At 45.0% G+C, this 27,792-nt stretch overlaps 1 protein-coding gene across 3 annotated transcripts in view; it reads left to right on the top strand.

The window, feature by feature from the left end:
* CACNA1A (calcium voltage-gated channel subunit alpha1 A) overlaps window positions 1-27,792 on the top strand; it is a 234,429-nt gene that overhangs the window by 22,256 nt on the left and 184,381 nt on the right. For all 3 annotated transcript variants that reach the window (XM_068534814.1, XM_068534815.1, XM_068534816.1), the window contains exons 2-3: window positions 19,777-19,882; window positions 22,280-22,419. In XM_068534814.1, the coding sequence (XP_068390915.1) occupies window positions 19,777-19,882; window positions 22,280-22,419 (246 nt within the window). The remainder of the gene's footprint in view (window positions 1-19,776; window positions 19,883-22,279; window positions 22,420-27,792) is intronic.

Below are 27,792 nucleotides of genomic sequence, written 5' to 3'. Positions count from 1 at the left end.
TCAGCCTCCCTGGGCATAGCAGAGTAGAGAAGGAAGAGGAGTGGATTCTGGGTAACAGAAGACAGCCCGTACCATGGCTCACCTAACTGCAGAGCGTACCTGGACATTGAGTCCATGTGTGCATCCAGGAGGAGGAGGTTTGGTGGACACATTACATTGTCTTTTACACAAGGAGAAATCAGGTTCCCAGATGGCAAAACAAAAAATCTACTCTTCTGCTATTATTATTGTTGCTGGTGGTGGTGTGATTGTTGGTTCTCTCTGCATGCTAATACCTCCTTTACTCTTTCCTCGCCCTGAGAGTTCTTTCCCTTACAGAGGAAATTTTTTGGTGTCCTTGAAAGTTGTTCAGTTTTATGCCAGGCTTGAGTGTGGGGCCCTCTGCTCAGACAGCGGATCGTTTGGGTGTCAGCAGGCAATCTGTGCCCCTGGCGAGGCCCTTGGCTTAAACCAAGGCTGTGGTGGGGGAAGGTGCGTGGATGGGGTCAGAGAGGGCAGCTTCCTGCCCAAAGAAAGTGACTATCTTGCTGGAGGTGAAACCTAGGAGAGGTCCTTCAGGCTGAGCCCAGGAAGGTAGACTCTGGTCCTACCGGCAGGAAGCAACTCTCCAACCCCACATCTGCTCCCTCCTCTCTTTGGCCGCCAGAAGTAGGTGCACAAGTGAAATTGCAGCCGGGATGTGCTAACAATGGCTCGCGCCAACCCTACCCCAATCTGGTCCGGCTGTGTTAGCAGTGGATCCCCATCTCCAGCCTCCTGCAAGGTCAGCCCAGCGACTGTAACAATGGCCTGTCCCCTCCCAGCCTCACCTACTTCTTTGAATCCCCCAAGGCTCTGTGACGATGAGGGCAGCTCTGTCTTGACTTCCTCCATTCAAGCTGAACTGGCCTCTCCTCCCCTCCACGGAGAGCAGAAGAGCAGCCCCTCATCGCCTCTGGCAGCCAGCCGGCCAGGTCCCCTCCTTCCTCCAATCACTCCGAGATCCAGGACAACAATGAGAAGAGAGGTGGTCAGACCCAACTCCTCCAGGGCGGTGTGTGGGGTCCACCTCTCATGAGCTCCATGGTTCCTGGTTTTCATCACCTTCTTCCCAACTTTGCCGCATCCCTGCTTCTGACAGTAATGGCAGCACAGATTCAAATCTCGACTGGACCACTGGCTGGCTTGGGCGGGTGACTTCCCTTCCCTGTGCTCCAGTTTCCTCATCTGTCAATAAAGACAATCTTAGTAACAAGAGTCCTGGACAATAGGGTAAGCACTTCACTTGTATCGATTAAATTCATCCTCTCAATGCCTTAAGGCGTGGGTACCATTGGCATCATCCCATGTAGCAAAAGAGAAAACCAGGACAGAGGGAGGTTCAGTAGCTTGTCTGAGGCCTCCCACTCCACGAGCAGCGCAGGTGGGGTTTGAATCCAGGCTGTCTTGGCTCCAGAGTCTGTGCTCTTCTTAATAACAGCAGTAATGATAATGTCCTAATTCAATGTGCTATTGAACAGATTTAATGCAGTAATGTAGGCAGAAGAGCTTCATCCAGTGCCCAGCACATAATAAGCACTTAATATAGATGTTAATTATAATTGTAATTATATCATTTTATATTATAGAGTTATATATTAAGATATAAACACATGCTGTAAATACTTAACGTATTAATATGTAGTTCTGTGTTATTGTTATAGTACAGGGGCCCGCAAACTTTTTCTGCAACAGGCCAGATAGTAAAGATCACAAAGAAGCTTTGTGGGCTATAAATCTCTGTCGGGGCCATGCAGCTCTGCTGGTGGAGCAGAGACACCCATGAACAATATGTAAACAAACAGCTGTGGCTTTTTCCAATAAAACTTTATTTATAAAAGCACACCATGGGCCGTAGTTTGCCAAGACCTGATATAGTAAGTATTAATATATGTCAGCAATTTCTTTTCTGTGTTCCTCTGTTTAGATCCTTCTTTTCCCTTCCTTTCTCACAAGGCCAGACTTTCTTTTTCTTCTTTGTTCTGGTCTTTTAGGAAAGCGTGTCAGGCCAAGGAATGTATACTCTCTCCTAACACCAGGCTGGTTTGTCTGATAAGACATGCAGAGTGAGGGTAGCAGGAACTCCAAGCTCAGGCCTCTCTTCTGTCCCCCATTCCCAAGGTCTAGAAGCCACCATGCTCCTTGCCCATTACTGAGTTTGTCTGCCTCAGGGAAACCCATGAGGATCTCCAAGCTCCTTTCCACACAGCAACCCCTCCCCCTCCACCGCCACACTCACCAGCTCCTGCCACACTGGCCTCTTCCCTCTGCCTGGATCCTCCTTCCCCCAGACAACCTCATGGCTTCTCCCTCACCCCCTCCAGGTCTTTGTCCAAAGCCCACCTTCTCAGCATCCACACGATTTTAAATTGCCCACCCAGCACTTCCCACCCACTCCCCTGCTTTATTTCTCCCTTTGGCATGCTCTAGTTGTCTGTCTCGCCACTTTACCGTGACCTCCACAACGGCAGGCAGTTTTATTGGTTTTGTCCACCAGTGTGGACTGGAACCTTCTAGAACAGCACCTGGCACATCATAGGTGGCCAATAAATGTGTGCTGGATGAGTGAGCACTACAGCTTCATTCATTTTTATTGCTGAGTACTATTTCATCATATAGAAATATCTCAGTTTGCTTATCCATTCATCTGGTGATGGACATTTGGGTTTATTCTTGTTTTGTCCATTATGAATAAAGCCACTGTGAAATTCTTGTACCTTCCCCCAACTCTTCACTTGGAGAATCCGTATAAATCCTTTAGGTCTCCCATTAAATGGTACATCTTCAGAGAGCCTTTCCTGAACCAGCCGCCACCACCCCCAAGTCTAAATCAGGTCTCCCCCTCATCATTCCTTAGAGCACTTATCACAATGTATGTTATTTTGTAGGGGTGCAGGTGGCATTCTGGCCAGGACTCTCTACTCCCAGGAAAATGGAAGGAAAAAACCCACAACAACACAAATATTTGTAAAACCGCTCCAGGGACGTGCTTAGTTAGGTTTCCAAGGACAGAGAGATGAAGAGGAAAAACCAAGGGCTGCTTCTTGAAGGAGGCAGCTCTCCGCGCTCCATTCATCCATAAATCAGCAAACATGGGATGAAAAGAAAATTGTCTTGAGGTCTCTGAGCTCACGGAGTTCGCAGTTGATCGTGAAGTTGGCGGGGTTGACAAATCACTGTCATACAGTGTTATAAAATATCATGTGATGTCATACAATGACAAATTGTCATAAAAGCCGACACAGAAGCACTGTGGAGAGCTGGTGTAGATCACACGGACAGTCTATTTCTTAGGGCATCTCTAACCGTGTGGTGCAGGGGCCGCTGTTGGAGCCAAACGTGAAGGCAGGTGAGAGTTTGGGCAGGAAAGCGCTAAGCTGGGTTCTGGGTCGCCTCCACGAGAGATGAGCTTTGTCTTTTTGTCCTCTGTCGTATCCCCAGCACTTAGGACACCACCTGGCATATAGTAGGTGCTCAATTGATCCTTGCTGCATGTTTAATAATAAAAGTCAATCACTGTGGTTGAGAACCTGAGCTGTGAACTCAGACTGAGTTTGGTAATGAGCCTCAGTTTTACTGCTCTGTAAATTGGATGGAAAATAGTCTCCACCTCATAGGGCTGTATATTCCTTTTGTGAATACTGATCAAATGTATACAGTGGGCAAGGCATTGTTCTAGACACAAGAAGCAGGCAAAAGTCCTTGCCCACATGGGCTTACATCCTCAGTGGGAGAGACATAGGATAAGCAACAAACAAAATAATAAGTAAATTGCCTTGTACTCTAGAAGATTATAAGGGCAATGAAGGAAAACAAGGAAAAGGTGTGGGGAGACCAGTTTCTATATTAGATAAGGCCTCACTGCGGAGGTAGCATTTGATCCAAGTCTCAAAAGAAGTGAGGAGGAAGCCATGAGGATGTCTGGGGGAAAAGGGAACAGCAGGTGCAAAGGCCCTGAGGTAAGGTCATGCTTGGCATGTTGGAGGAATAGCAAGGAGGCTGGTGTGGCTGAAGGGAATGAGCAAAGGGGAGAGTGGGAGGAGGTAAGGGCAGGGAGATGACAGGGCAGGTGGTGCAGGGCCTTGTGGGCTATAGGGAGGACTTTGGCTTCTGCTGTGAGTAAGGTGGGAGCCATGGAGAGTCCTGAGCAGGGGAGGGACGCGACCTGGCTCAGATGTTCACAGGCTCCTCTGGCCACTGTGCGGGGAGCAGACCATGGTGGGGGGAAGGGCAGAAACTGGGGATTAGGGAGGAAGTGACAGTGCTGGTTCAGGCAAGTGGGGGCGGGACTAGGCTATTAGCTGTGGAGATAATGAGTGGTTGGATTCTGGCAACAATTTAGAAAATATCTTTTGTGGTAAAACATGTATAACATAACATTTATTATTTTGAGGTGTACAATTCAGTCGCCGTTAGTACATTCAAAATGTTGTGCAACCATCACCTCTTTTAGTTTCACAACACTTGATCACCCCAAAAAGAAATCTTATACCCGTTACTAGTCACTTCCCATTCTCTCTCCCCTGCTACCCCCCAGTTCCTGGCAACCGCCAGTTCTGGATATAATTTGAAGGTTGATCTGTAGGATTTTTGGACAGATAGGTGGTGAGGGCTCAATGAATTAACGTGCAGAAAGCACATAGGTAGCACATACTAGGTGCTCACAGCTGAAATGGCTATGATGTGTTGGCAGTGATGGTGAGTGCTTTCCAGAAGCCTTGCTCTAATGCTAAACTGGCCTACCCATCTATTTAGAATTGCCACTTGCTGGCTGGGTGTACAGTAGAGCCAGATCTTTGACACCTCCAGTCTGGCTTGGGTATGGGTGGGGGAGGAGTACTCAGAAGGGCCAAGCCAGCACCATCCGTTCTGGAACACCATCCAACTCTGGTGCAGATTTCCCAGAACCGTGCAGGAAAATGTCCAGGGAGGGACAATGCAGCTGATGGGAGTTCTGGCAAGCCCTGGCCTTGGCTTCCTGAGGCTGTTACACAAACTAGTGTTTAGAGCTTCAACCAAGATGGCAGCTTTCAGGGCAAGAGCAAGAAGCATACTCGGTCTTTTCATGGTTGTGCCCCCACTTCCTTGTGGCTTCATACAAATCCCTACTCCATTCTCTGTTGCTGTTGACCTCTCTCTCTAAGTGTGAGGCTCTTCATCCCTTTCTTTTTTTTTTTTTTTAATAAATTTATTTATTTATTTATTTATTTATGGCTGTGTTGGCTCTTCGTTTCTGTGCGAGGGCTTTCTCTAGTTGCGGCAAGCGGGGGGTCACTCTTTATCGCAGTGCGCGGGCCTCTCAACCGCGGCTTCTCTCGTTGCGGAGCACAGGCTCCAGACGCGCAGGCTCGGTAGTTGTGGCTCACGGGCCTAGTTGCTCCGCGGCATGTGGGATCTTCCCAGACCAGGGCTCAAACCTGTGTCCCCTGCGTTGGCAGGCAGATTCTCAACCACTGCCCCACCAGGGAAGCCTTTCATCCCTTTCTTGATGTTTGTGATGTGTTTTGGTTTCTAAAGATGAGACCTCTTTACTTATGCTCTGGTGTTAGCTTTCTGTCTCCTTCCATCTCTCCCTCACTCAATGCATTATTTTCCCTTGTCCCTTCTCCCCCCTGCCCGCATTGATATTTATCCTCACAGTTATCTAGACTTTATTCTCAAGTCTTGTCATGTGCAGAACATGGCCCATATGGTTGTGAATTCTGATCCCACTTCTGCCACCTTTGAAGCTGTTTTGACTTTGGGCAAGTCATTTAATCTTCCTGAGTGGAAATCCTTCACCTTGCTCAGCTGTGGTTCTTCTCTGGTTACACAGTAGAGTGTCTCTTCGCCACCTCCTGGAAGATAGGCGTGGTCATGTAACTTGCTTTAGCCAGTGGAATGTGAGGGGAAGTGACAGGTGTCACTTCTGGGTAGAAGCTTTAAGAGCCAGTGTATGATTCACCATGTTCCCTTTTTCTTGCCTCCACCATCACACATGCACAGAGAGGGAGCCTCCCTCAGACTAGGTGCTGGAGAGAGGATTGCATAGAACAAAGTCCCCATCTCATCTGCAGTGGACATATAGCATGAGCAAGAAAATAGACCTGTGATGTTTTCAGTCACGAAGATTTGGAGGTTTTTTTGTTACTGCAGCAGGATGTAGACTATTCAGAACGTATATTCGTCATCTGTGCACTGGGGCTAATATCTAAGCACAATTTTCTGATGAGGGGTATGTATACTCATTTAAATTTCCAGCTAACAAAGATTATTTCCCTTTTGCTTTCTTCCTATGGAGACTCTATTTCCTTTCCCTGTTTTTCAATCTTGAATAAAAATAGAGAAAGAATGGTTTGACTTTTCCTTTGGGGAGATGAATGGTTTCTAAACCCCTGGCCATTGATTCAGACACCCTCAACCTCCTTCTTCCTATGACTTTTTTTTTCTCTCCTTCCCGGATCACTTAGTATCTGCTGAGGGATGAAGGAACCCCTGTTTTAACTCATTCAGTTTTAACTCTTGCCATCTTCGGCTTCCTCTTCCCCGCCTCCCCTTTGCCTGTTCTCCTGCTGCTCACCCCACCAGGGAGTTTATACTCAAGTTCTAGAACCTGTAGTGTTCCTCCATTATCTTTGGTTTCTTGCTGGCTTAGCACCCCCCTGGGAATCAGCTATAGTAGCAAATTAACAGATAACTCTGAAGCGCCTCGAGCTTGAAGACGTTTCCTTTTGCTCACCTAAGCAGGATCCTGGAGCAATTGCAAGTATCCTGTCCCCTACTGTAAATCCTTCTTCATCACTGTGAGAGATTCAGTCAGGATCAGTGAAGACCCAAGCAGAAGATCTTGGCTGAGCTGTTCCTCGCTGTTCCGGCTGCGCCGGGTGTTGTCATATTGATGAAGTTCCTGGGACTCTGCTGCCAGCAGCCTCTAGGATTAAATCAATAGAGTTTGCAAAAGTAAAAGCTTCTTTTGGAGGCAGAGAATATATTGGTTTATTTTTTAATGATAAAGCCTCAAGGAGAATCCTCATGGATGGCAGGGCCAGCAGAGGAAAAGGCTGGGCAGACCCAAATATTTGAAGAAGTGTTACAGGGGAGCAAATGAAGGAGCTTTCATCCGGGACTTGGGGCTTTCCAGAAAATCTGTTTAACTCGGGTTGCCAGTGCAACAGCTGGGAGCGTTGGAAGATTTAGAAAGGACTGCTGTTGAGATCTAGAGAGAAATGAGATAGATAGGGATTCATTCGCTCACTTGACAAACATTTATTGGATCCTGCTACTTGCTCAGCACCGGGATGGGTGCTGAGGATGTCATGGTGAGCAAATTCTATGACAAGTGTTTTTAGAAGAGATGAGGAGGAGAGAAGACCCAGGAGAAGGTCATGTGAATATGGGGGTAGAGGTTGGAGTGATGTTGCCACAAGCCAAGAAACACCTAGAGCCACCAGAAGCTGGAAGAAGCAGGAAAGGATCCTCCCCTAGAACCCTTTGGAGGGAGCTTGGTCTTGCCGATACCTTAATTGTGGGTTCCTGGCCTGTATAACTGTTAGGGAATAGATTTCTTTTATGGGTTTTTATGGGTGGGCTTTAAGCCACCCAGTTTGTGGTAATTCATTATAGCAGCTGTAGGAAATGAATACAGATTTGCCTATGAAGTTTGAGATGTCTCTGAGAAGGTGCAAAAGGACACATCCCTAGCCAGAACCTCACTCTGGAGCAGGGAGGAAATGGGATGAAGAAATATCCCAACTCCCCCTCTTTTCCTTCAATCTCTTACTGGTGCTTCTCATTGGCCAAACCCGCCCAGAAGGCAGGAGATGAGGAAGGCTGGGTAATGCCGTTTACCAGAGTCAGTCCTGCTTTTCCCAGGACACAGAGCAGAGCAATGAGTAGATATTTGGGAGGCAAGGGCAGCAAGAGATGACAAAACACATCAAAATGCATGAGACTCCCTAGAAAGTAGATGTAGAGAATGGAAGACTGCCTAGGATTGAGCCCCAAGGAAGACCAACATTTAGAGATTTAGTAGAAACGGCGGAGTGAGATGGGGAAACAGAGAAATAGTGACAAGAAGGATAGTAGGAAAACACAAAAGGAGGGCATGACCAATTAATCTGAGCACAGAAAAGTGGTCCTGGGATTTGGCAGCCTGGAGGTCTTTGACGATCCTCACTATAAGAGTTTTGGTTACATGACAGGGCTAGAAGCCAGCCTGGAGAGGGTAGAAGAAGAATTTAAGGTGAGGAAGTGGAGGCAACATGTGTAGTCAACTCCTTCTTTACGAAGGGAGGTAGTGAAATGGTTTGGTGGCTGGAGGGAGATTTGAAGTCAAGGGTGGGGTTTCTAATGATGGGAGGATATTTATTTCTCTAAATTGGGTTATTCCCAGCAGTGTACCAATAGGTGCTGGTATCTTTTCCACCTAGGATGCTCTAATTCTTGAATGGCCATTCAAGGTTTAGGATCATGAATTCAATGTCATCCTCCCAGATCGTTGATCTCGTTCAGGAATGTTACTCTGTACAGACCCCGGGAAAGCAACTGGTTGGGTTCATCCAAGGATAGGCTTTTTCCAGGATGGAAGGAGAGGCAAGGGAGTGATATATAACAAACCTACGTAAGGTTGACAAGGAAGGAGATGAAGGCAGGAGAGAGTGCTGAGAAATGGTGGGGTCAGCAGGTTGCGGAGCTTCATAGGACGGATGTTGGTTTGCATTTAAAAAGTTAGTTAGCTGGGAGGAGGAGAGTCGTACTTAAAGAGAAAGATGATGGGAAGGGGCATTCTGGAGGTAGCTGCTGTCACTTCTGGGTGTGTGTGGCTTGGAGTTGACATTGGTCATTGATGAGGATGTAAGGATGTCCTCCAATGATCAGGGATGGAAGGGGCCAGCACGGACCGTGGTCTCGCCACATGGAAATTGAAGATCATAGTTACAGGCTCTACCGAAGTCTTACTCCCAGCTTTTTGTTTTCCTGTGGACCTCAGCATCTTGGCTGCTGAGGCTTGGACCTTGGACGACTTCCTGCTGAGCCCAGTGGCACTGGGAGAGACCTGTGTGGCCTTGTGTGGTTTGGGAGAGGGAATTTCTTGGCCTTCCTGCCTTTCTTGGGGACCTTCTCCTTGGCTGCAGCTGGGTTTGAGGGGGCCTTACTCACCTCCTCTGGGTTCTTACATACCTTTTTCACCTCACCTGGATTGGGAGGGTCCTTCTTTGTCTCTCTTGCTTTCTTGGGGCTCTTCTCCTTGGCTTCACTGTTTACTTGGGGCTATCGTGGCAGATGTCTCCCTGGGCTGGATTTGCCTGTTGTTTGGGAAAACTAATCTGAAGCTGCCAGTGGCCCCCTTGGCCTTGGAGTTGATGGTCTTCAGGGAATTTTCAGGTTTGAATTTAAGCCAAGGGGTAGATGAAATATATCGAGAAGATGCTGAGGAAATGGAGGGTTTCGCTGACCACTGCACAGGGGTGACAGTACAACGAGACAGGAGAATGACTTCCCCTCAGTAGAGTGAATATGCCAGGGAACATGGTTGTAAATGTCTCTCTGACCAGGAGACAGAGATCTCACATCACTCAGATGTCTCCAGGGAACTTTACTGTCCTGAAAAAAGAGAGAGAGAGAAACAAAGAGAAGTATTCAGTCCTTATTTGGAGCCTCAGACCCCAAGAGTTTAAAATTAATCAACACCTCCTGCTCAAAACTTGTTTTGGTAGTTCTTTCCTTTCTCTTTTTCATTAAGGGAACTGCATTTTGCTGTGTGTATGTGTGCATGCATGTGTGTGTACGTATGTGTGTTTTCCATGAGTCATGTTAATTCTTCCACATTTAAACTTTTTGTTACAGAGCAATTTTTACATTTAAATCAGGGATTTAATTTCAGAATGAACACACATACTCACCCCACTTTCTAAAACACTGTAAAATATAGCCCTGTGAATCGCAGGGTTGATTTGGCAGTATCTATGAGAATGTCAAGCGTGCACCCTGCACCCCCTCTAACCCAGCAATTCCATGTCTTGGAATTTATCCCACAGAAAAAGTCCTCACAGATACACAAGGATGTGCGGTCAGATTATTCATCACAGCTTTGCTTGTAATAGAGACAAACTGGAAGCATTTAGGAGAACAGTAAATAAATGATGTTGCATCCATTCACAATAATACTGCACAGCCTTTTAAAAGGGGGAAGTCCAATGTACTGATATGGAAAATGTGTCCAGTGTGGTGAGGGGCACAGCAAATCACAGAACGTTATGTATCACGATCCCAATTTTGTAAAGGGAAAACACGATTTGGAATGCTTGTTTTCATGCATTTGATAGTATTTATTGAGCACCTATTATGTGTTAGTACTGTCCTAGCTGCTGGGCATACAATCAAGAACAAGTCAGACAAATCCTTAGCCCCCCACCTCCCTCCGATTAGGGTGGACATTCCAGTGAGGGAGACCAACATAAATAAGATAAATAAATCACCTAATTTGTTTAATGTGAAAAGTTGCTAAAAACTAACAAACAAGCAGGGCAGAGAGGTGGAGATGTTGACAGGGTTGGGATTTTAAATCTGGTAGCCAGGGAAGGCCTCAGTGGGAAGACAATGTTTTTTTTTAATTGAACTATAGTTGATTTACAATATTGTGTTAGTTTCAGGTATACAGTAAAGTGATTCAGATATATATATGCATATTCTTTTTCAGATTCTTTTCCACTATAGTTATTACAAGACATTGAATATAGTTCCCTGTGCTGTACAGTAAATTCTGTTGTTTATCTATTTTATATATAGTGGCATGTATTTGTTAATCCCATACTCCTAATTTATCCCTTCCCCCACCCCGCTTTCCCCTTTGGTAACCATAAGTTTGTTTTCTACGTGAGTCTATGTGAGTTTTGTAAATAAGTTCATTTGTATTGTTTTTTAGATTCCACATATAAGTGATAACATAGTAATATTTGTCTGTCTAACTTATTTCACTTAGTATGATAATCTCTAGGTCCATCCATGTAGCTGCAAATGGCAATATTTCATTATTTTTTATGGCTATGTAGTATTCCATTGTATGTATATACCACATCTTTATTCATCTGTTGGTGGGCATTTAGGCTGCTTCCATGCCTTGGCTATTGTAAATAGTGCTGCCATGAACATTGGGGTGCATGTATCTTTTCGAATTAGAGTTTTCATCTTTTCTGGATATATGCCCAGGAGTGGGATTGCTGGATCATATGGTAGCTCTATTTTTCGTTTCTTAAGGAACCTCCATACTGTTTTCCATAGTGGCTGTACCAATTTACATTTACATTCCCACCAACAGTGTAGGAGGTGTTTTAGTACAACCTGAAGGAGGTGAGAGAGTAAGCCCTGCTCCTAACTAGGGGGAAAGTAGAAGAGAGAGCAGCCAGTGCGAAGAATGTGTGTAGGGGAAAATCTGAGAGAGAAACACCAAACTGCTAACATTGATTATCTCTGGGAAGCGGGGTGGTGTAAGGACTTTTCATTTTTTAAATGATATATTATACATTATAAAAACTAAAAAAATACAATAAGCACATATTCCTATTATAATTAAAACCATTTATTTTTTAAAAAGGGATCTTGAGGGCTGTCTGAGGAAAAAGTTACCTGCAGAAGTCAGTGAATAAAAGCATATGAGGTGAACTCTGAGAATCAAGGGGGGAAAAAGGAGAAGGATAAACAACAGGGATTTTTTAAAAATAGAGGTGAGATTCGCATATCATAATTACCCATTTTAAAGTGAACAGTTCAGCAAATCAACTATACTTCAATAAAAAATAAAGTGAACAGTTCAGTGGCATTTAGTACATTCACAGTGTTGTGCACCCACCACCTCTATCTAGTTCTAAAATATCATCATCACCCCAAAAGGAAACCCTGTGCCCATTATGCATTTCCTGCTGCCTCCAGGCTCCTGGCAAACACAAATCAGCATTCTGTTTCTATGGAGTCATCTATTCTAGATAAACAAAATGTCAAAACAGCCCCAAAGTGGGTGAATGGTTAAACAAATTGTGGTATATCCGTACAATGGAATATTATTCAGCCTTAAGAATGAGTGAAGTATGGATACATGCCACAATGTGGATGAACCGCAAGAACATTATGCTAAGTGAAAGAAGCCAGACACAAAAGGTCACGTATTGTAAGATCCCATTTGTATGAAATATCTGATGGATATTTTTGCAACATTTATTTTAAGCCTGATATTCAGAGAGTGGACCACACACATTCACTGTGTTTTGTTCCTGGAAACACTTCAGATTTGAGAGGCAGCCTCCTCAGCCATGATGAGACTAGGTGTTTACGCTCTCCAATGACGGGAGGGGAATGAGACGTACATGGGTAAAAAAAGAAACAGGAAAAGTTAATAATACTGGTGGCAGCAATTGAAATAAAAATAATGAACGTTGATTGCATGATTACAATGAGATGAACCCTGTATTATGCTTTCGTGAGCATATAAAGCTTCCCAATCTCACAGGAACCAGAGTAAACCATAACAAAGCACTCACATTTACTGAGTACATACTATATGCCACGCTCTGTTCTGCGTGTATTACCGTGTGTATTCACTCATTCCATTCTCACGCAGCCCTATGAGGTAGGTGCTACTTTTCACATTATATATATGAGGAAGCTGAGGCTTGGGGAAGGAAACTCCTTTGCCCAAGTCCAAAACCATGTCTGACCCCCAAACCCTTTCAACTACTTTGCTGTATAATTTCTCATGCAGATATTTCCAATTTTCTGAGCTGAAGCATGATTTAGCTGCCCTGGATAGACTTCTCTTTTCAGAACCAAAGTGTTGAAAATCCTTGGCTAATATTAAAAAAACAAACAGCACATCAAATCTATTTAGTGTTGGGATTTTCATTTTCTCTTCATTCGATTTTCCTGCTGACGTAATGAATCTTTTTGCATGTGTATGCCTCTACTGTGTACGTTAAATGTAGGCCTTTGCAATTGTCTCGGAGAGTGTTAATACTTGACACTGGGTTTACTTGCCCTGCCCCAGCTTGCCTTGTCTGGGAGGATGTGTAATTTAAACTTGCGCCTCTTGCCGCTGGCCGTGGTGCTGAAAATATCCCGGGCCGCTCCAGAGTGGCCCTTGTTAGCGCGTCGTCACCCATCAGTCTCAAGCTGATCTGCTGGAGGAGAGCTCTTTTCTAGCTTGATTTTGGTTAGTCCTGTGTGTTGGAGAGTTCGAAGCCAATGTCTGAGAACTCGAGGGAGACTATCTGTATTGTTCGAAGTGGAAATATTCGTTAATATGACCCATTCAGGATGGGCTTATGAAGGTGTGGACCAGCATGCAGTGGTTGATAATTACTGCATTAAATTGTGGCAGTGGTTGGAACTCAGGTGAGGGCTGATCCAGTTGGCCTCATCCATGGTTAACACTCCAGGTGTACCCCAACTCCAATTTTTAAATAAAGGCAAAAACATCCACCTTCTAACAAGTAAGGGTAAGCTGTTGAGTGGTCTGTGGTGGGGACCACCAGCATGGATCTTGGAGCGAGCCCTACTGCACGTATGACCTTGAGCAATTTGTTTATTCTCTCTGACCCTTAATTTCCTTATCTGGAAAATGGGGCTTGCAATAGAACCTACCTTGTAGAATTGTTGCAAGCAATTAACTGAAACAACGAGTGCTTAGCTTGGTGTCTGCCCAACGAAGCACTCAGTAAATGGCAGCTGTAATTATGTTGCTGTGCCTGTTATGGCCCCATAATAGTTGATCTTATTGCCGAGTTAAATTGTGGCATGTTTAGTGGAGCAAGGAATATGTCCTACACCCATACATTCAGGACCCTGGTACCCCCTACTCTTTTCCTGGTAGTTGTGACGAGCATGGAACTAACATGAAAATAAGACCTACTGGGCTTCTCCCCATAAGCTCAACTGCTTGGTTGACTCATTGAAGTATGTGTTTCCTCAGAGCACACCCATCAGGCAGCCCCCATGGTAGTGTCAAGACCTTGATGAGTTAACAAACCTGATCTGATTTTTCACACCAACCACAAGAGGCTGGAAATGAGATGGGAATGGGGGGTACCACAAAGAGAAGGATGAATTATTTGGACATTCTGCAAGGTCTTGCTAAGGGGCTGGAACCATCAGCCACGCCAGCTTTACAAGCTGATTTTCCTTGATGTTCTGAGCAGCTCCTGTTCACAGGTGCAGCCGTTCTTCCCTGCAGAGAAATCACTTGGTCGTTTCCAGTGTCACACACAGCCCCTCTCTGGGGCCTCTGTGGGTCCTGATCAATCTAATTGTGGGAGAAGCTTTGTGTATCTGCACTTGCCTGCAGGGCTGTTTGCTAGCCTGACTTCCGTGAGCCATTTCAGGAGCCAGCTTTTCCTCCCACCAGGGATGCTTCTCTCCTTTCATCCACCACGCCCCCCCCCCACCCCTTCCTTGGCCTCTTTGGCTGGCTGAGTATTCTGGATACCACTGACACAGGTGCTTTCTCCCTGAACCAATCAGGGAGCGGGAAGGCTCAGCTCAGCTAGCAGAGGCATTGCTCACCGCAGCTGTGAGTTAGAACCCAGGCTTTCTAAATTGGGAGGATCAGGCACGACTCAGGGTTGGGCTGAGAAAGCCTCACCTCCCCCTGCCTGGACTACCTTTGACTTCTGCTTGGGGAGAGAAACTCCTGTGCCAAGAACTCAGTACCCCACCTTTGCGTCTGTGCACCAACCACAACATTGCCTATTTCAAGGAGCCGGTTGTATCCTTGGTGTGCCCACGGAGACTTGGCACATGATGAGGTGAGGGGAGAGATGTGGAAAGCAAGACCCACTCACCCTTCCTTCCTTCCACAGGTGTTTACTGAGCACCTACTCTGTAACAGATCTCCTCTTAGGTGCTGAGAACAAAGCAGACAAAAATCCCTGCTTGCACAGAGCTTATAGTCTAATAGGTGAGAGAAACAGTGAACCAGATAAAGGAGAAAAACATAGCAGACGTTTGGGGACAAGGGCCAAGGAAAAAAAAGAAGTAGGGAAAGGGGGTAAAAGCCTCACTGAGGATACGACCTTTGAGAAAAGACCTAAAAGAAGGGAGGGAGGGAACCATGCGGGTCTCTGGGGGGGTGGAGGGAAGAGCATTCTAGGGGAGAGAACTGCAGGTGCAAAGGCCCTGGCGGTAGAATGTGCCTCGTGTGTTTGAGAAAGATGGAGGAGGCCAGTGGGGCTGCAGCTGAGTGAACGAGGGGGAGAATGGAGGAGATGAGGGCAGGGAGGTGATGGGGGCCGGTCACGCAGGACCTTGCTGGCTGCTGGGAGGACTTTGACTTTTCTTCTGAGTGAGATGGTAGCCATGGGAGGGCCGTGCATATTTCCACGTGCAGTAAGCCAGAATTTTCTTTGCTGCTTATTCGTCTCATTTCAACATTACTCTTGTTCCATCAAGATCTTGGGTTTCTTTTCAGCCCCCTTCAGTGGAGGCAGAAGACTGGTCCAGGCCTCCTGAATTCTCCTCCTGGGCTCAGAACATGGAGGAGAAGGCTTGTAGGGAAAAGGCGAGCCCCCACCTTCTTTCTGGATGACTCAAAGCCACAATTACCTGGGCTTCTCCTCCCCCTGAAATAGATCTAAGGCAGCACTTCCCAAACTTCAGTGTGCACACAGAGCCCCTGGAGATCTTGCTAAAATGCATGTTCTGACTCAGCAGGTCACCGTGGGGCCTGACATTCTGCTTTTTTTCTAATGGGTGTTGCCTATGCTGTTGGTTCATGGATCACACATTGAGTAGCAAGGGTGTAAGGTCAGTGTTGCAGGCACCCATCTGGCGTGTGTCTGTGGACATTGTCGGGGTGCATGGGTGTGTGCAGAGAGAGGGGGATGACATTTGATAACCAGTGTGCCCATGTCTGACAAAAAATAAGAAAAAGAAATAAGGTGGGAGTGGGCAGCTGCTTTCTGTTGGCCCGCATGCTGACTAAGGCTTCATTGTCGTACCCAAGAGCTCTGGGTCTGAAATCCAGGTGACAGCGGCCAACTGAAAGCCTGAGAATGCAGCCCATAAGAGTGCAGCTTGCTCCTGGCCTTCTGGGACTCTTCCTGGAACGTCAGCTCGAATCTGATGCAAAGGAAGTCACATCCCAGCTGTTTAAGGGCAGGAGGACAGGGGGCCCTGAGAAGTGAGGCGGTTAGCTTCACGCAGAAGCTAACAGGGAGGTAGTTGGCAGGGAAGGGAAGTGAAATCATCAGATTCAAATCATGGCTTCAGAAGCCTCGGCGAGGGGAGGCCAGGGAAGGGCTTGGCATTGCTTCTTTGTGTACAAATATTGTCTCTTATTTTCTGGGCTGCAGGGTGAGACAGAACGGAGTATTTGTGCAACACAGCCCAGCTTTGTTCTCTGTGCTTCTAATGACTGTCAGCTCGGAGGCAGGAAGCCAATCAGAGAGGATCGTCAGCAGGAATGGTTTTTGTTGACTCCCCAAATTGCCCTGAGTCTTGGATTTGCTTTTCAAAGTGTGCGTGGAGCGTGGCTCAGCTGCTTTCAGCTGGAGGCAAAGGCTGAAGCTGGTGACAAAGAAGACCTGGCTTTCCCATCTTACTTAAGACTCTTACTGCCAGGTCGTCTATTCTAGACTTTGTTTTCACACCTGGAAAGTGGGTAGACGCTCCAACTCCTCCTCCAGCCTGTAAGATCCCTTGGTTTTTACAGAGCTTCCAAAATGCCAAATGTAACTCTAGGGCCAAACAGGAGACTGAGGCTAGTTAAGTTTGTAAGAGAGAAAGCTGGGAGGAGGGCAGTAGTTTAACATGGCCAAGTTCAAGACATGCTCTTTGATCTTTCTGCAAAACAGTGGATTTCAGTGTTCCCAGGGGATACTTGGCAATATCTGGAGATGACTTTTGGTCGTCGTAAGTTTTGGCTGTCATAACTGGAGAGGAGGATGGTACTGGCATCTGGTGGGTGGCGGTCGGATATGCTGCTTAACATCCTACTACATACAGGACAGCCCCCCCCCCCCACACACACACAGAATGATCACCCGCAAATGTCAGTAGTGCAGAAGTTGGAAACTCCTGCTCCAGAGTAACCAATACCCTATGGCTTTCTCCCTCTAACATCCATTTCTCCACACCTAAACCTCCTTCTCAGAAATTGCCAGCTTTGTTATGTTAGTTTCCTTTCCATTTAAGGGAATTATTGATATGTATGTTCTTACTGCCGTTTTGTTAATTGTTTCGGATTTGCTTTTGTAGGTCATTTTTCTTCTCTTCCTCTTTTGTTCTCTTCTAATATAAAATCAAAAATTAAATTCAAAAAAGAAAAGAAAAGAAGTTGCCAGCTTTGTTTACTAAGGCTATAGGCCTGAGGGTGCTTCTGCAGATCTGGCAGGGGGACAGGGATATTCTGGTTTACCGACTGATCAGCAGATCAGGCCCTAATATGAAGTGAGCAGGACAGACCCCCCGCCCAAGGGCAGACCCTCCAGTGGGTCTATCTGGTAGCCTCGTCAACCCGGAGGAGGGTTCCCAGGATGCAGGGAGGAGTTTGTGCCTAGAGAGAGAGGGAATGTACATCTGGAAATAGCCATATGGACCGACCATCCCTTCCCTCCCTCAGATCTTGAAAGGTCTGCTTCTCGGAGACTTGCCCTGACCACCATATTATATTTTACTGAGGTGAAATTCACAGAACAATACTAACCATTTTTAAGTGACTAATTCAGTAGCATTCAGTACATTCAGAAGGTTGTTCAGCTATCACCTTTATCTAGTTCCAAAACATTAAGCAGCTACTCACCGTTTTCCCCTCCCCCAGCCCTGGGCAACCACCAATCTGCTCTCTGATTGTGTATTTTCCTGTTATGGACATTTCATATCAATGGAATTCATACAATATGTGGTCTTTTGTGTATGGCTTCTTTGACTTAGCATAATGTTTTCAAGGTTCATCCACATCATAGCATGTGTTAGTGCTTCATTTTTATGGCTGAATAATATTCCATTCTATGGATATACCACATGTTGTTTAACTATTCATTCATTGATGGACATTTGGGCTCTTTCCACCTTTTGGCTATTGTGAATATTGATGCTGTGAACATGTATCTGAGTACCGGTTTTCCAGTTCTTTGGGTGTATAGCTAGGAGTGGAATTGCTGGATCGTATGGTAATTCTGTGTTTTAACTTTTTGAGGAGCCATCAAACTACTTTCCTCAGTGGCAGCACTGTTTTTACATTCCCACCAGCAACGCACAGTGGTTCCAATTTGTCACATTCTCACCAACACTTATTGTTTTCTGTTTTTTTCATTCTCGTCATCCTAGTGGATGTGAAGTGGCATCTCATTGTGGTTTTGATTTGCATTTTCCTAATCCTCTTTGGAGAAATGTCTCTTCAAGCCCTTTGCCTATTATTTAATTGGGTTATCGTTTTGTTGTTGAGTTGTAAGTGTTCTTTATATATTTTGATACCAGACCCTTACCAGATATCTGATTTGCAAGTACTTTCTCTCATTCTGTTGGTTGGTTTTTTGCTTTTGTTTTTTCACTTTACTGACAATGCCTTTTGGCTCACAGAATTTTAAATTTTGGCCAAGTTCAATTTATCTATTTTTTCTTTTGTTGCTCATGCTTTTATTTTTTTTTAATTTATTTATTTATTTTTCTATTTTTGGCTGTGTTGGGTCTTCGTTTCTGTGCGAGGGCCTTCTCTAGTTGTGGCGAGCGGGGGCCACTCCTCATCGCGGTGCGCGGGCCTCTCACTATCGCGGCCTCTCTTGTTGCGGAGCACAGGCTCCAGACGCGCAGGCTCAGTAGTTGTGGCTCACGGGCCCAGTTGCTCCGCGGCACGTGGGATCCTCCCAGACCAGGTCTCGAACCCGTGTCCCCTGCATTGGCAGGCAGATTCTCAACCACTGCGCCACCAGGGAAGCCCGCTCATGCTTTTCATATCAGATCTGATTACTGTATTTTGTTTTTAGCTTTAGAATATAATTTTTTAAACATCTTTATTGGAGTATAAGTGCTTTACAATGCTGTGTTCGTTTCTGCTTTATAACAAAGTGAATCAGCTATACATATACATATATCCCCATTATCTCCTCCCTCTTGCGTCTCTCTCCCACCCTCCCTATCTCACCCCTCTAGGTGGTCACAAAGCACTGAGCTGATCTCCCTGTGCTATGCGGCTGCTTCCCACTAGCTATCTATTTTACATTTGGTATGATTACTGTATTTTAAATTGCAACCACCGATCTCCTTTCCTGATTTTTCTGTCTATAGCATTCACCATCTTTTAATGTACTGTATAATGTGGTTATCTCACTTACTCACTTCTCCTTCACAATGGCAGCTGTGTCCCTAGTGCCCAGAACAGGACCTGACACACAGTAGGTGCTGAATTAGTATTTGTCCAATGAAGGTTGGAGGTGAAACGGAGGAAGCCTATCCACATTTTCCTTACAAAGTCATCTGCCAGGTTTTCAGGGCAGTGAAACTACTCTGTATCAGGCTATAATGGTAGATCCATGTCATTAAACGTTTGCTCAGGCTCATGGAGTGTACAACACCAAGAATGAACCGTCATGTAAGCTGTGGACTTTGGGTGATCATGATGTGTCAATGTAGGTTCATCGATTGTAGCAAATGTGCCACTCTGGTGGGGGATGTTGATAACGGGGGAGGCTGTGCCTATGTGGGGGACAGGAGCACATGGGACATCTCTGTACCTTCCACTCAACTGTGCTTTGAACCTAAACAAAGCTGGAAAGATTTTCCTTAATTCTGTGATACTCCCTTTGAATATATGATTTTAGCCACCATCATAGCAAACTGCATTGTCCTCGCCCTGGAGCAACACCTACCTGATGACGACAAGACCCCGATGTCTGAACGACTGGTGAGTGAGGTCTCTCTAGGGGAGGTCTCTTCCTTGCTTTGGTGGCAAACTGGTGTGGCCCTGGGAGCCGAGGGCAGAGTGGGCTCTCCGTCTTGGCACCAAGAACCGGATCGTGGGCCCTCTACCTGGGGAGCCTAAATTTCACGAACACAGTCATCTGGGGAGAGAGATGCCCTCACTGCCCATCCTCCACTCTCACCCCCCAGCAGCCCTCATGTCAATCTGGAGGGGGGTGGGTGAGAGTGGTCGCCTCGTCCATGAAAAGTCACACTCAAAACAAAATTCTTAGGAATTCCCTAGCCGTCCAGTGGTTAGGACTCGGCACTTTCACTGCCAGGGCTCGGGTTCAATCCCTGGTCGGGGAACTAAGATCTTGAACACCCCAAGGCGCATCCAAAAAAATTAAAATTAAAATATAAATAAATAAATAAAATTTACAAAATAAAAACAAAACAAAATTCTTGTGAAAAATGTTGACCATACACAAATACACAGAGAACAGTACTGTGAACCCCTCATGAACCCATCATTCAGATTCAACAACTGTCAAGATTTTGCCTCATTTCATATTTTCTGTCCCTTTTTTATTTCCTTGGTTTGTCTTTCTTGGCCAAAGTATTTTAAGGCAAATCCCAGATAAAATGTCAGTTCACTGCCATATGCTTAAGTCTGCATTGCTAAAAACATGGGCACTTTCTGGGGATTCCCTGGCGGTCCAGTGGTTAGGACTTGGTGCTTTCACTGCTGTGACCTGTGTTCAATTCCCGGTTGGGGAACTAAGATCCTGCAAGCCGTGCGGCACGGCCAAAAAATAAATATGGGCACTTTCTTACATCACCCCAGTGAGATGTTTACACCCAACACAACAGTGGTTCCTGGGAATCATCGAAGACCCAGCCACTAATCAAATATCCGTGATTGTTTCAGAAATGGCATTTTACAGGACATTTGAACCAAGACCCAAACATGGTCTAGATTTTATGTTGCTTAAGACTTTTAATTTAAAGCAGTTATTTTACCTTCTGCCATTGACTCTGCAGAAACCAGTCCAGTTGCTCTAAGGAATGTCCCACGTTCTGACTTTTGCCTGGTTGCTTGCTTGGGATGTCATTTAGCTCGTTCTTCTATCCCCAGTGTTTCCTATATATGAATATCAGCTCTGGAGGGACATTCAAAATCCAGCTGATGATTTGGTGAAACTCTGCAGAGCTGTAAACTAGTACTAAGCTCTTTCTCGATGCCCCTAGCCATCCCCCAGCTCCCTGGTTCCCCTCCTGGCATTCTGACAGTGCCAAGAAGGAGACCTCTCTCCTTTCCATCACCATTTCAAAGCCAGCTGTCATAACTCAAGTGTAGGGAGAGAGAGATGTTAGAATCCACTCATTCCTAATCCACAAAGCATCAATGATCTCAAGGCTTTTAAATTTTAATAGTTACATATTATAATGTATATCCTAAAAATAGATAACTAGCCCAGAAAAACTATGATTTCAGGACTTTTTTGTTTGTTTTTGCTTACAATCAAGCTATGTAAAAAGAGTCCCTTGAAAGAATAGTAAACAAATGGTAGTACTGGTGGCAAGCTGGCATGGAAAGACTTATGAAAGCAGAATGCAAATGACTGAAGCTTGAGAAACATTGCCATAACACGTGGGGAAACATCCATGTAGGGGCTCTCTGATGGAGCGGAGCTTATAGCTTAATTCCAAGTACTATAGACTATCAGCTGGAAGCCAGATCTGGCAGGACGTCTGGCAGGGGGCTGGGAGTTGGGACGTTGGCCATTTGCGAGCCAGTGCCGAAGCATTGATTCCAGTATTTTAGCAACCTGAACAGCTGTACTGGTGCATACCAGCTTCGAACCATCGCAAGTGTCAGATTTGGGGGTGAGGTCAGTGCACAGGGGCCAAGCACAAGGGCCTGAATGATATAGGTGACAAGTAAACGTTCTAAACAAGTGCTTTCTTGTAGAACTTTCTGCAGTGATAGAAATGTCCTACGTCTGCACTGTCCAATATGGTAGCCGCTGGAAATGTGGCTAGTGTGACTGCAGAACTGAATATTTCATTTTATTTCATCTAAATTCATTTAAATTTAAGTAGCCACATGTGGCCGCCCTACTGAACAGCTCACATCCAAACAAACAATTCTGTTTGGCCAAGTAGTGTGTAAAGTTGGCCAAAAGGAAAGAAGGAGGTGTCTTCTCCATGTTTCTGTTTTTCTTGCAAAAGCCTTTGGACAGGGTAACTCCAGGCAGGATGCAGTGGAGGGCGGTGAGTGCTGGAAGGTCAGGAGAGGTGAGGGGAAGTGGGTACGCTTACCTGAGTGGGCTGGTTCCCTGTTCATGCCACCCTCTGCCAAGCCAAAGACACTGACCTTACCTTTTCTCCCTTCCAGGATGACACAGAACCATACTTCATTGGAATTTTTTGTTTTGAGGCTGGAATTAAAATCATTGCCCTTGGGTTTGCCTTCCATAAAGGCTCTTACTTGAGGAATGGTTGGAATGTGATGGACTTCGTGGTGGTGCTAACAGGGTAAGTGGCCTGTGCTGTGTTTCTTAGAATTATCTTGAATTACGAGGACTTTGGAAACCTAAGGGTTGATGTGGTCCAGGCTGGGTTCGGGAAGGCTGAGCCCCCATGTTCTTCTTCAATGTGCATATGCCTTCTTCCCCCCCAGTGGCCTCATCTCAGCTGCATATCAGAGCGGATGCTTTCTGTTACAATTAGAATAATAGCTTATTAGAATTGACTGCTTCCAAAGTGCTTTATGTGCATTCTCTCATTTAATCCTCACAACAACCCAATGAATTAGGAAATATTAATATTCCCATGTGACCATTGAGGAACCTGAAGCACAGAGGGACCTTATCTGAGATCACCCAGCTAGTAAGTGATGAAGCTGGGATTTGAACCTGAGATTATGTGATTCCAGAGCTCAAGTTTTTAACTGTTGGGCATGCGTGGTTCTTTTGCTTTGCTTGGGGATATCCTGCCTTTATTTTAAGTTGGTAAATGTTTTTTGAGGACTTCTGGGTGCAAGAGATTGAGGTGGGATTATGGCGAAAACCAGTCTAAGAAAGGTGCAGTTACTGCAGTTTTGAGGAGTTTTCAGATCTGATACAATGAACCATAGTTGAAAGGGGAATGTGTATGCACTTTCCACCAAGGACCCTGTATAAGGTAACGCTAGCTGCTATAACAACAACAACAAAAATTCCAAAACTAGGTAATGATTTAAACACAACAGCAGTCTATTTCTCACTCATTGAAAGACCAAAACAGCTGTTCCTTATTGGCAGGCTTCTTTCCTCCACACAGTGTTTGAGGGACCCGGGCCCTTGCTACATTGTGGTTCCTTATTGTTGACCCACAGATCAGGTCTGCTTGTCTGCATCAAACCATGGAAGAGAAATGAGCATGGATGGTGATATTTGGGAGGTTGTATGGGCCTGGCTGAGACCCTGCATGTTACCTCTTTCACTCATATGCCTTTGGCCAAAATTCAGTCACATGCCCACACATCGCTGCAGGGAAGCTGGGAAACATCAGACTGTGTTTAGAAGGAAACGGAAATGGATTTGGTGGAGAGCAAGCCAATCTTTGTCACAGACCCCAAAGCCCTTTATCAGGTCCCAATATAGACATTACTATTTTGTGATGATTTCTGGCTCCTTTGTTTACCTACTCCTCTCTCCCAAGCTAAGTCTGTTTCTTCTCTTCCAAGACCCCTGTTCATTGGGAGACCTTCCTCACAGTTATCCTGCATGGGGTCATAGTTCTGTTCTAGGGGATCGTATTTCTCCTCTAGGGTTTGTTGCTGCTCCAGGTCCTGTCTCTCTTGGCAGATGTCACGGGTCTTAGTACCCATGCTGTGTTGGCTGGGCTCTCACAATTAAAGTTTTGAACGTATCTGTTGTTTCAGAACAATGTTGCTTCTCACAGAAGGAGCTGTATCATATTGGGCTGTTTCAGTAGAGGCATTCAGATCTGAGTGGTCTGTTGTGAGCACTGTGGGCTAGCTCTAGCAGGCTTGGGTGTTTACTGAGGGAGTTCTGTTTGCTGGGCCCACACTTCTTTGGCTTGGGACCTTGGAAGGTTCCTGGGACATATTATGGCATTGGGCACTTGTCACTCTCTAGGAAACTCATCTGTGCAAGAGCCCAGTGGTTGACTTTGTTGTTGTTGTTTAAAAAATGTATAATAAAAATAATCAGACATTCAAAAATAAGTAGAGAATAATATAACAAATGCCTGTGTATGCAAATATTCATTCAATGAGTATTTATTGGGCAACTACTATGTGCCAGGCTCTGGGACATGGCAGTGAACAAAACAGACAAAAGCCCCTCCTGTTGTGGAACTGACATTCTAGTGGTGAAGAAAGACAAAATGCATGAATGAATGGAATATCTAGTGTGTTAGATGTTGATGAGAACTACAGAGAAAAAAATAAAGCAGAGAAGGGATGGGATGTATTATGGGCAGGAGGGCTAGAAGCCAGGGAAGACTTGCATTAGGAAGGTGATATTTGAATGAAAACCTAGAGGAGGTGAGTGAAAAAGCCATGAGGATGGCTGAAGGAGGAGAGTGCCAGGCAGAGAGAACAGCAAGTGCAAAGGCCCTGAGGCTGAACTGTGTCTGGTGTGTTTGATGAACAGTGAGGAGGCCAGCGTGCCTGGAGCAGAGTGGGTGAGGGAAAGAGTGGAGGAGGTGAGGACAGGGAGGTGAGATGGCAAACTGCCATCAAAATGAAACCTTTATATATAGCACAGGGAACTCTACTCAATACTCTGTAATGACCTATATGGGAAAAGAATCTAAAAAAGAGTGGATATACGTATATGTATAGCTGATTCACTTTGCTGTACACCTGAAACTAACACAACATTGTAAATCAACTATACTCCAATAAGAATTTTTTTAAAAATGAAACCTTTATAATACAGTGTAAGTCCCTGCATTCCCTTCCCTGGCCCCACTCCTTTCTCTCTCCATCCAGAAACGCTTTCCTGAATTTTGTGTTTATCATTTCCATTTGTGTATTTACACTTTTATGTAAGAATATAAGACATACATGGTACCTATTTTACATTTTGACTACAGAAGTATATAAGAAGTATATATGTGTTGTTATGCATGCCTTGAGTTTCTCTATAAATGTTTTCTTCTACAAACTGCCTTTAGCATTCAACATGAGGTCAATCTGATTGACAAGAATAGTTCCCATTCATCCATTTTTACTGCTCCATGGTATTCTGTGGTATGAATAGTCTACCATGTATTTGTCCATTTGGGTTGTTTCCAGTTTTGTGCCATTTTGAACCAAGCTGTCTCCTCAGTCTTGCCTGTGGATTTCTCTAGGGCATATACCCAGGAGTGGAATTGCTGAGTTGTGTACTGTGTGTATCCCCAGCTTCGCTAGATATTGCCAAATTGCTCTGCAAAGTGGTTGTACCAATTTATGCTTCCTGGGGCTGACTTTTGCTGCCAGGAGCTGGCTTGACCTTGCTGGTGGGAAGGAGCCTTAAAAACCCCTGTTTTTTTGTTTTTTTTAATTAATTAATTTTTGGCTGTGTTGGGTCTTCGCTGCTGCGCGTGGGCTTTCTCTAGTTGTGGTGAACAGGGACTATTCATTGCGGTGCACGGGCTTCTCATTGCGGGGGCTTCTCTTGTTGCAGAGCACAGGGTTCTAGGTGCGTGGGCTTCAGTAGTGTGGCACGTGGGCTCAGTAGTTGTGGCTCGTGGGTTCTAGAGCACAGGCCCAGTAGTTGTGGCGCGCGGGCTTAGTTGCTCTGCGGCATGTGGGATCCTCCCAGACCAGGGCTCGAACCCGTGTCCCTTGCATTGGCAGGTGGATTCTTAACCACTGTGCCACCAGGGAAGTCCCAAAACCCCTGGCTTTTTAAAGACACGTGCACCCCAGTGTTCATTGCAGCACTATTTACAATAGCCAGGTCATGGAAGCAACCTAAATGCCCATCGACAGACGAATGGATAAAGAAGATGTGGTACATGTATATATATAATGGAATATTACTCAGCCATAAAAAGGAATGAAATTAGGTCATTTGTAGAGATGTGGATGGACCTAGAGACTGTCATACAGAGTGAAGTAAGTCAGAAAGAGAAAAACAAATAAGGTATATTAACGCATATATGTGGAATCTAGAAAAAATGGTACAGATGAACCAGTCTGCAAGGCAGAAATAGAGACACAGATGTAGAGAACAAACATATGGACACCAAGGGGGGAAGGAGGGGGTGGGATGAATTGGGAGATTGGGATTGACATATGTACACTACTATGTATAAAATAGATAACTAATGAGACCCTGCTATATAGCACAGGGAACTCCACTTCGCTGTACAGTAGAAACTAACACAACATTGTAAAACAACTATACCCCAATAAAAAACAATTAAATTAAATTTTAAAGAAAACCTGGCTTTTTATAACATGGTTCTTGAAACACCTAGGAAAGCTCACATTCTGCTGAGCATATAGTAAGTCTCAATAAGTGCTCAGTAAGTTGAAAGGCGGCCATTTAATAGGTCAGTCAGTCTGCTACTTGGATGTTTGTATCTGCTCCTTGATTACAACAAGGTGGTCTTTTCTTTTCTAGTTTCCTGATATCTGCTGGGCCTCTAGAGGAGAAATTCTTCATTTGAGACAGATAGCTTCAGAGTTGGAAGTAATGGGATTCATGAACCCTCTGAAATTGCATGCCAAAATTGTGTGTTTGTATATTTTTCTGGTCTGTAGTTTTCATTAGTCTCAGGGGGTCAAAAGCCACAAGGAGCCACTACTGTAGATTCTATTCATTTCTTAACCTCCTCTCCTTTCCTTCTTTATTTTTCCCCGCATTTCTTTCTCTTTCTTTACTCTTACTTCTCCAGTAATCAACCCTTCTTCCTTACTGTCTGGTGGTTCTATCTCCTTCAAATCAGAGGCACATAGCTCAAATGTTATTACTTCAAACTGCAAGGGGCGGTTTAGTCTCCTGTTGGGTTATAAGCTAGGAACAGGGAGAGAAGAATAAAAGCCCTGCAAACCTAGCCTTCTGTTCAATGTCAGCGGTGGGGAAATGCAGTAAACTCTTAATTTCGTGTTCTTGGGGGAGGGGACTCAAGTGTATTAATTTGACATTGAGACAAAGATGACTTGAATGTGCACTTTCTGATTAACTCATTGTGTTCTCACATTTTGAAGCAAACCGCAGCATTAAAACACTATTCATTTTTCATGGATTACCAAGGTTTTGGCCTTCTTTTGTGTGACATTTGGTGGAAAAGATCTTACCCGTGGATTTTTGTGTGCTCTGTGTAGCTCAAGGCCCCAGAGAAATTCTAACTTTGTAATTGATCAACCCCTTTTAAAGCATCCTCCCCTTGTATTTGAAGTTCTGATCATTAAACTAAAAATGTGTAAGAGGAAGATTTCAGAAGCTTGGCTATATTTCTGAGATAACAGAGCTTTTACTGTAATGTTCAAATACATGTAAACATCAAAGAGGTCAGATAATACACTTGTACGTGTTAAGAAAAGTGACTGCAAACACTACCAGGGTAGGAATGAAGATGATTTTTTTTTTATTCATGGGCTTAGCACCATACCTGGCATATAGTAGGTGCTCAGTAAAATAAATGCTTGCTAAACTGGAAGGTGGTAACACTTCTGATAATCAGAGTGTTCTGGGAAATTTTCTAAGCTGTTTAAGGAGATGCGGACCATTGCATTGATAGAAATAGTCAAACAGTCCAGGAGCCTATGACAGATACCCTGACATCAGATAAGGCAGGCAAGGGGCAGATGAGCTCTGGGTCTTTATCTACCCTGACATTTTGTGACTGTAAAAAACAAAGGTTCCTTTTTGGAAGGTCCTCTGTACCACCCCAGGTTTTGGG

This window comes from Eschrichtius robustus, chromosome 2 (genome assembly GCF_028021215.1).
Source record: "Eschrichtius robustus isolate mEscRob2 chromosome 2, mEscRob2.pri, whole genome shotgun sequence".
NCBI lineage: Eukaryota > Metazoa > Chordata > Mammalia > Artiodactyla > Eschrichtiidae > Eschrichtius > Eschrichtius robustus.
Note: the sequence above shows the minus strand (reverse complement) of the source record. Positions and strands in the feature narration are given on the sequence as shown.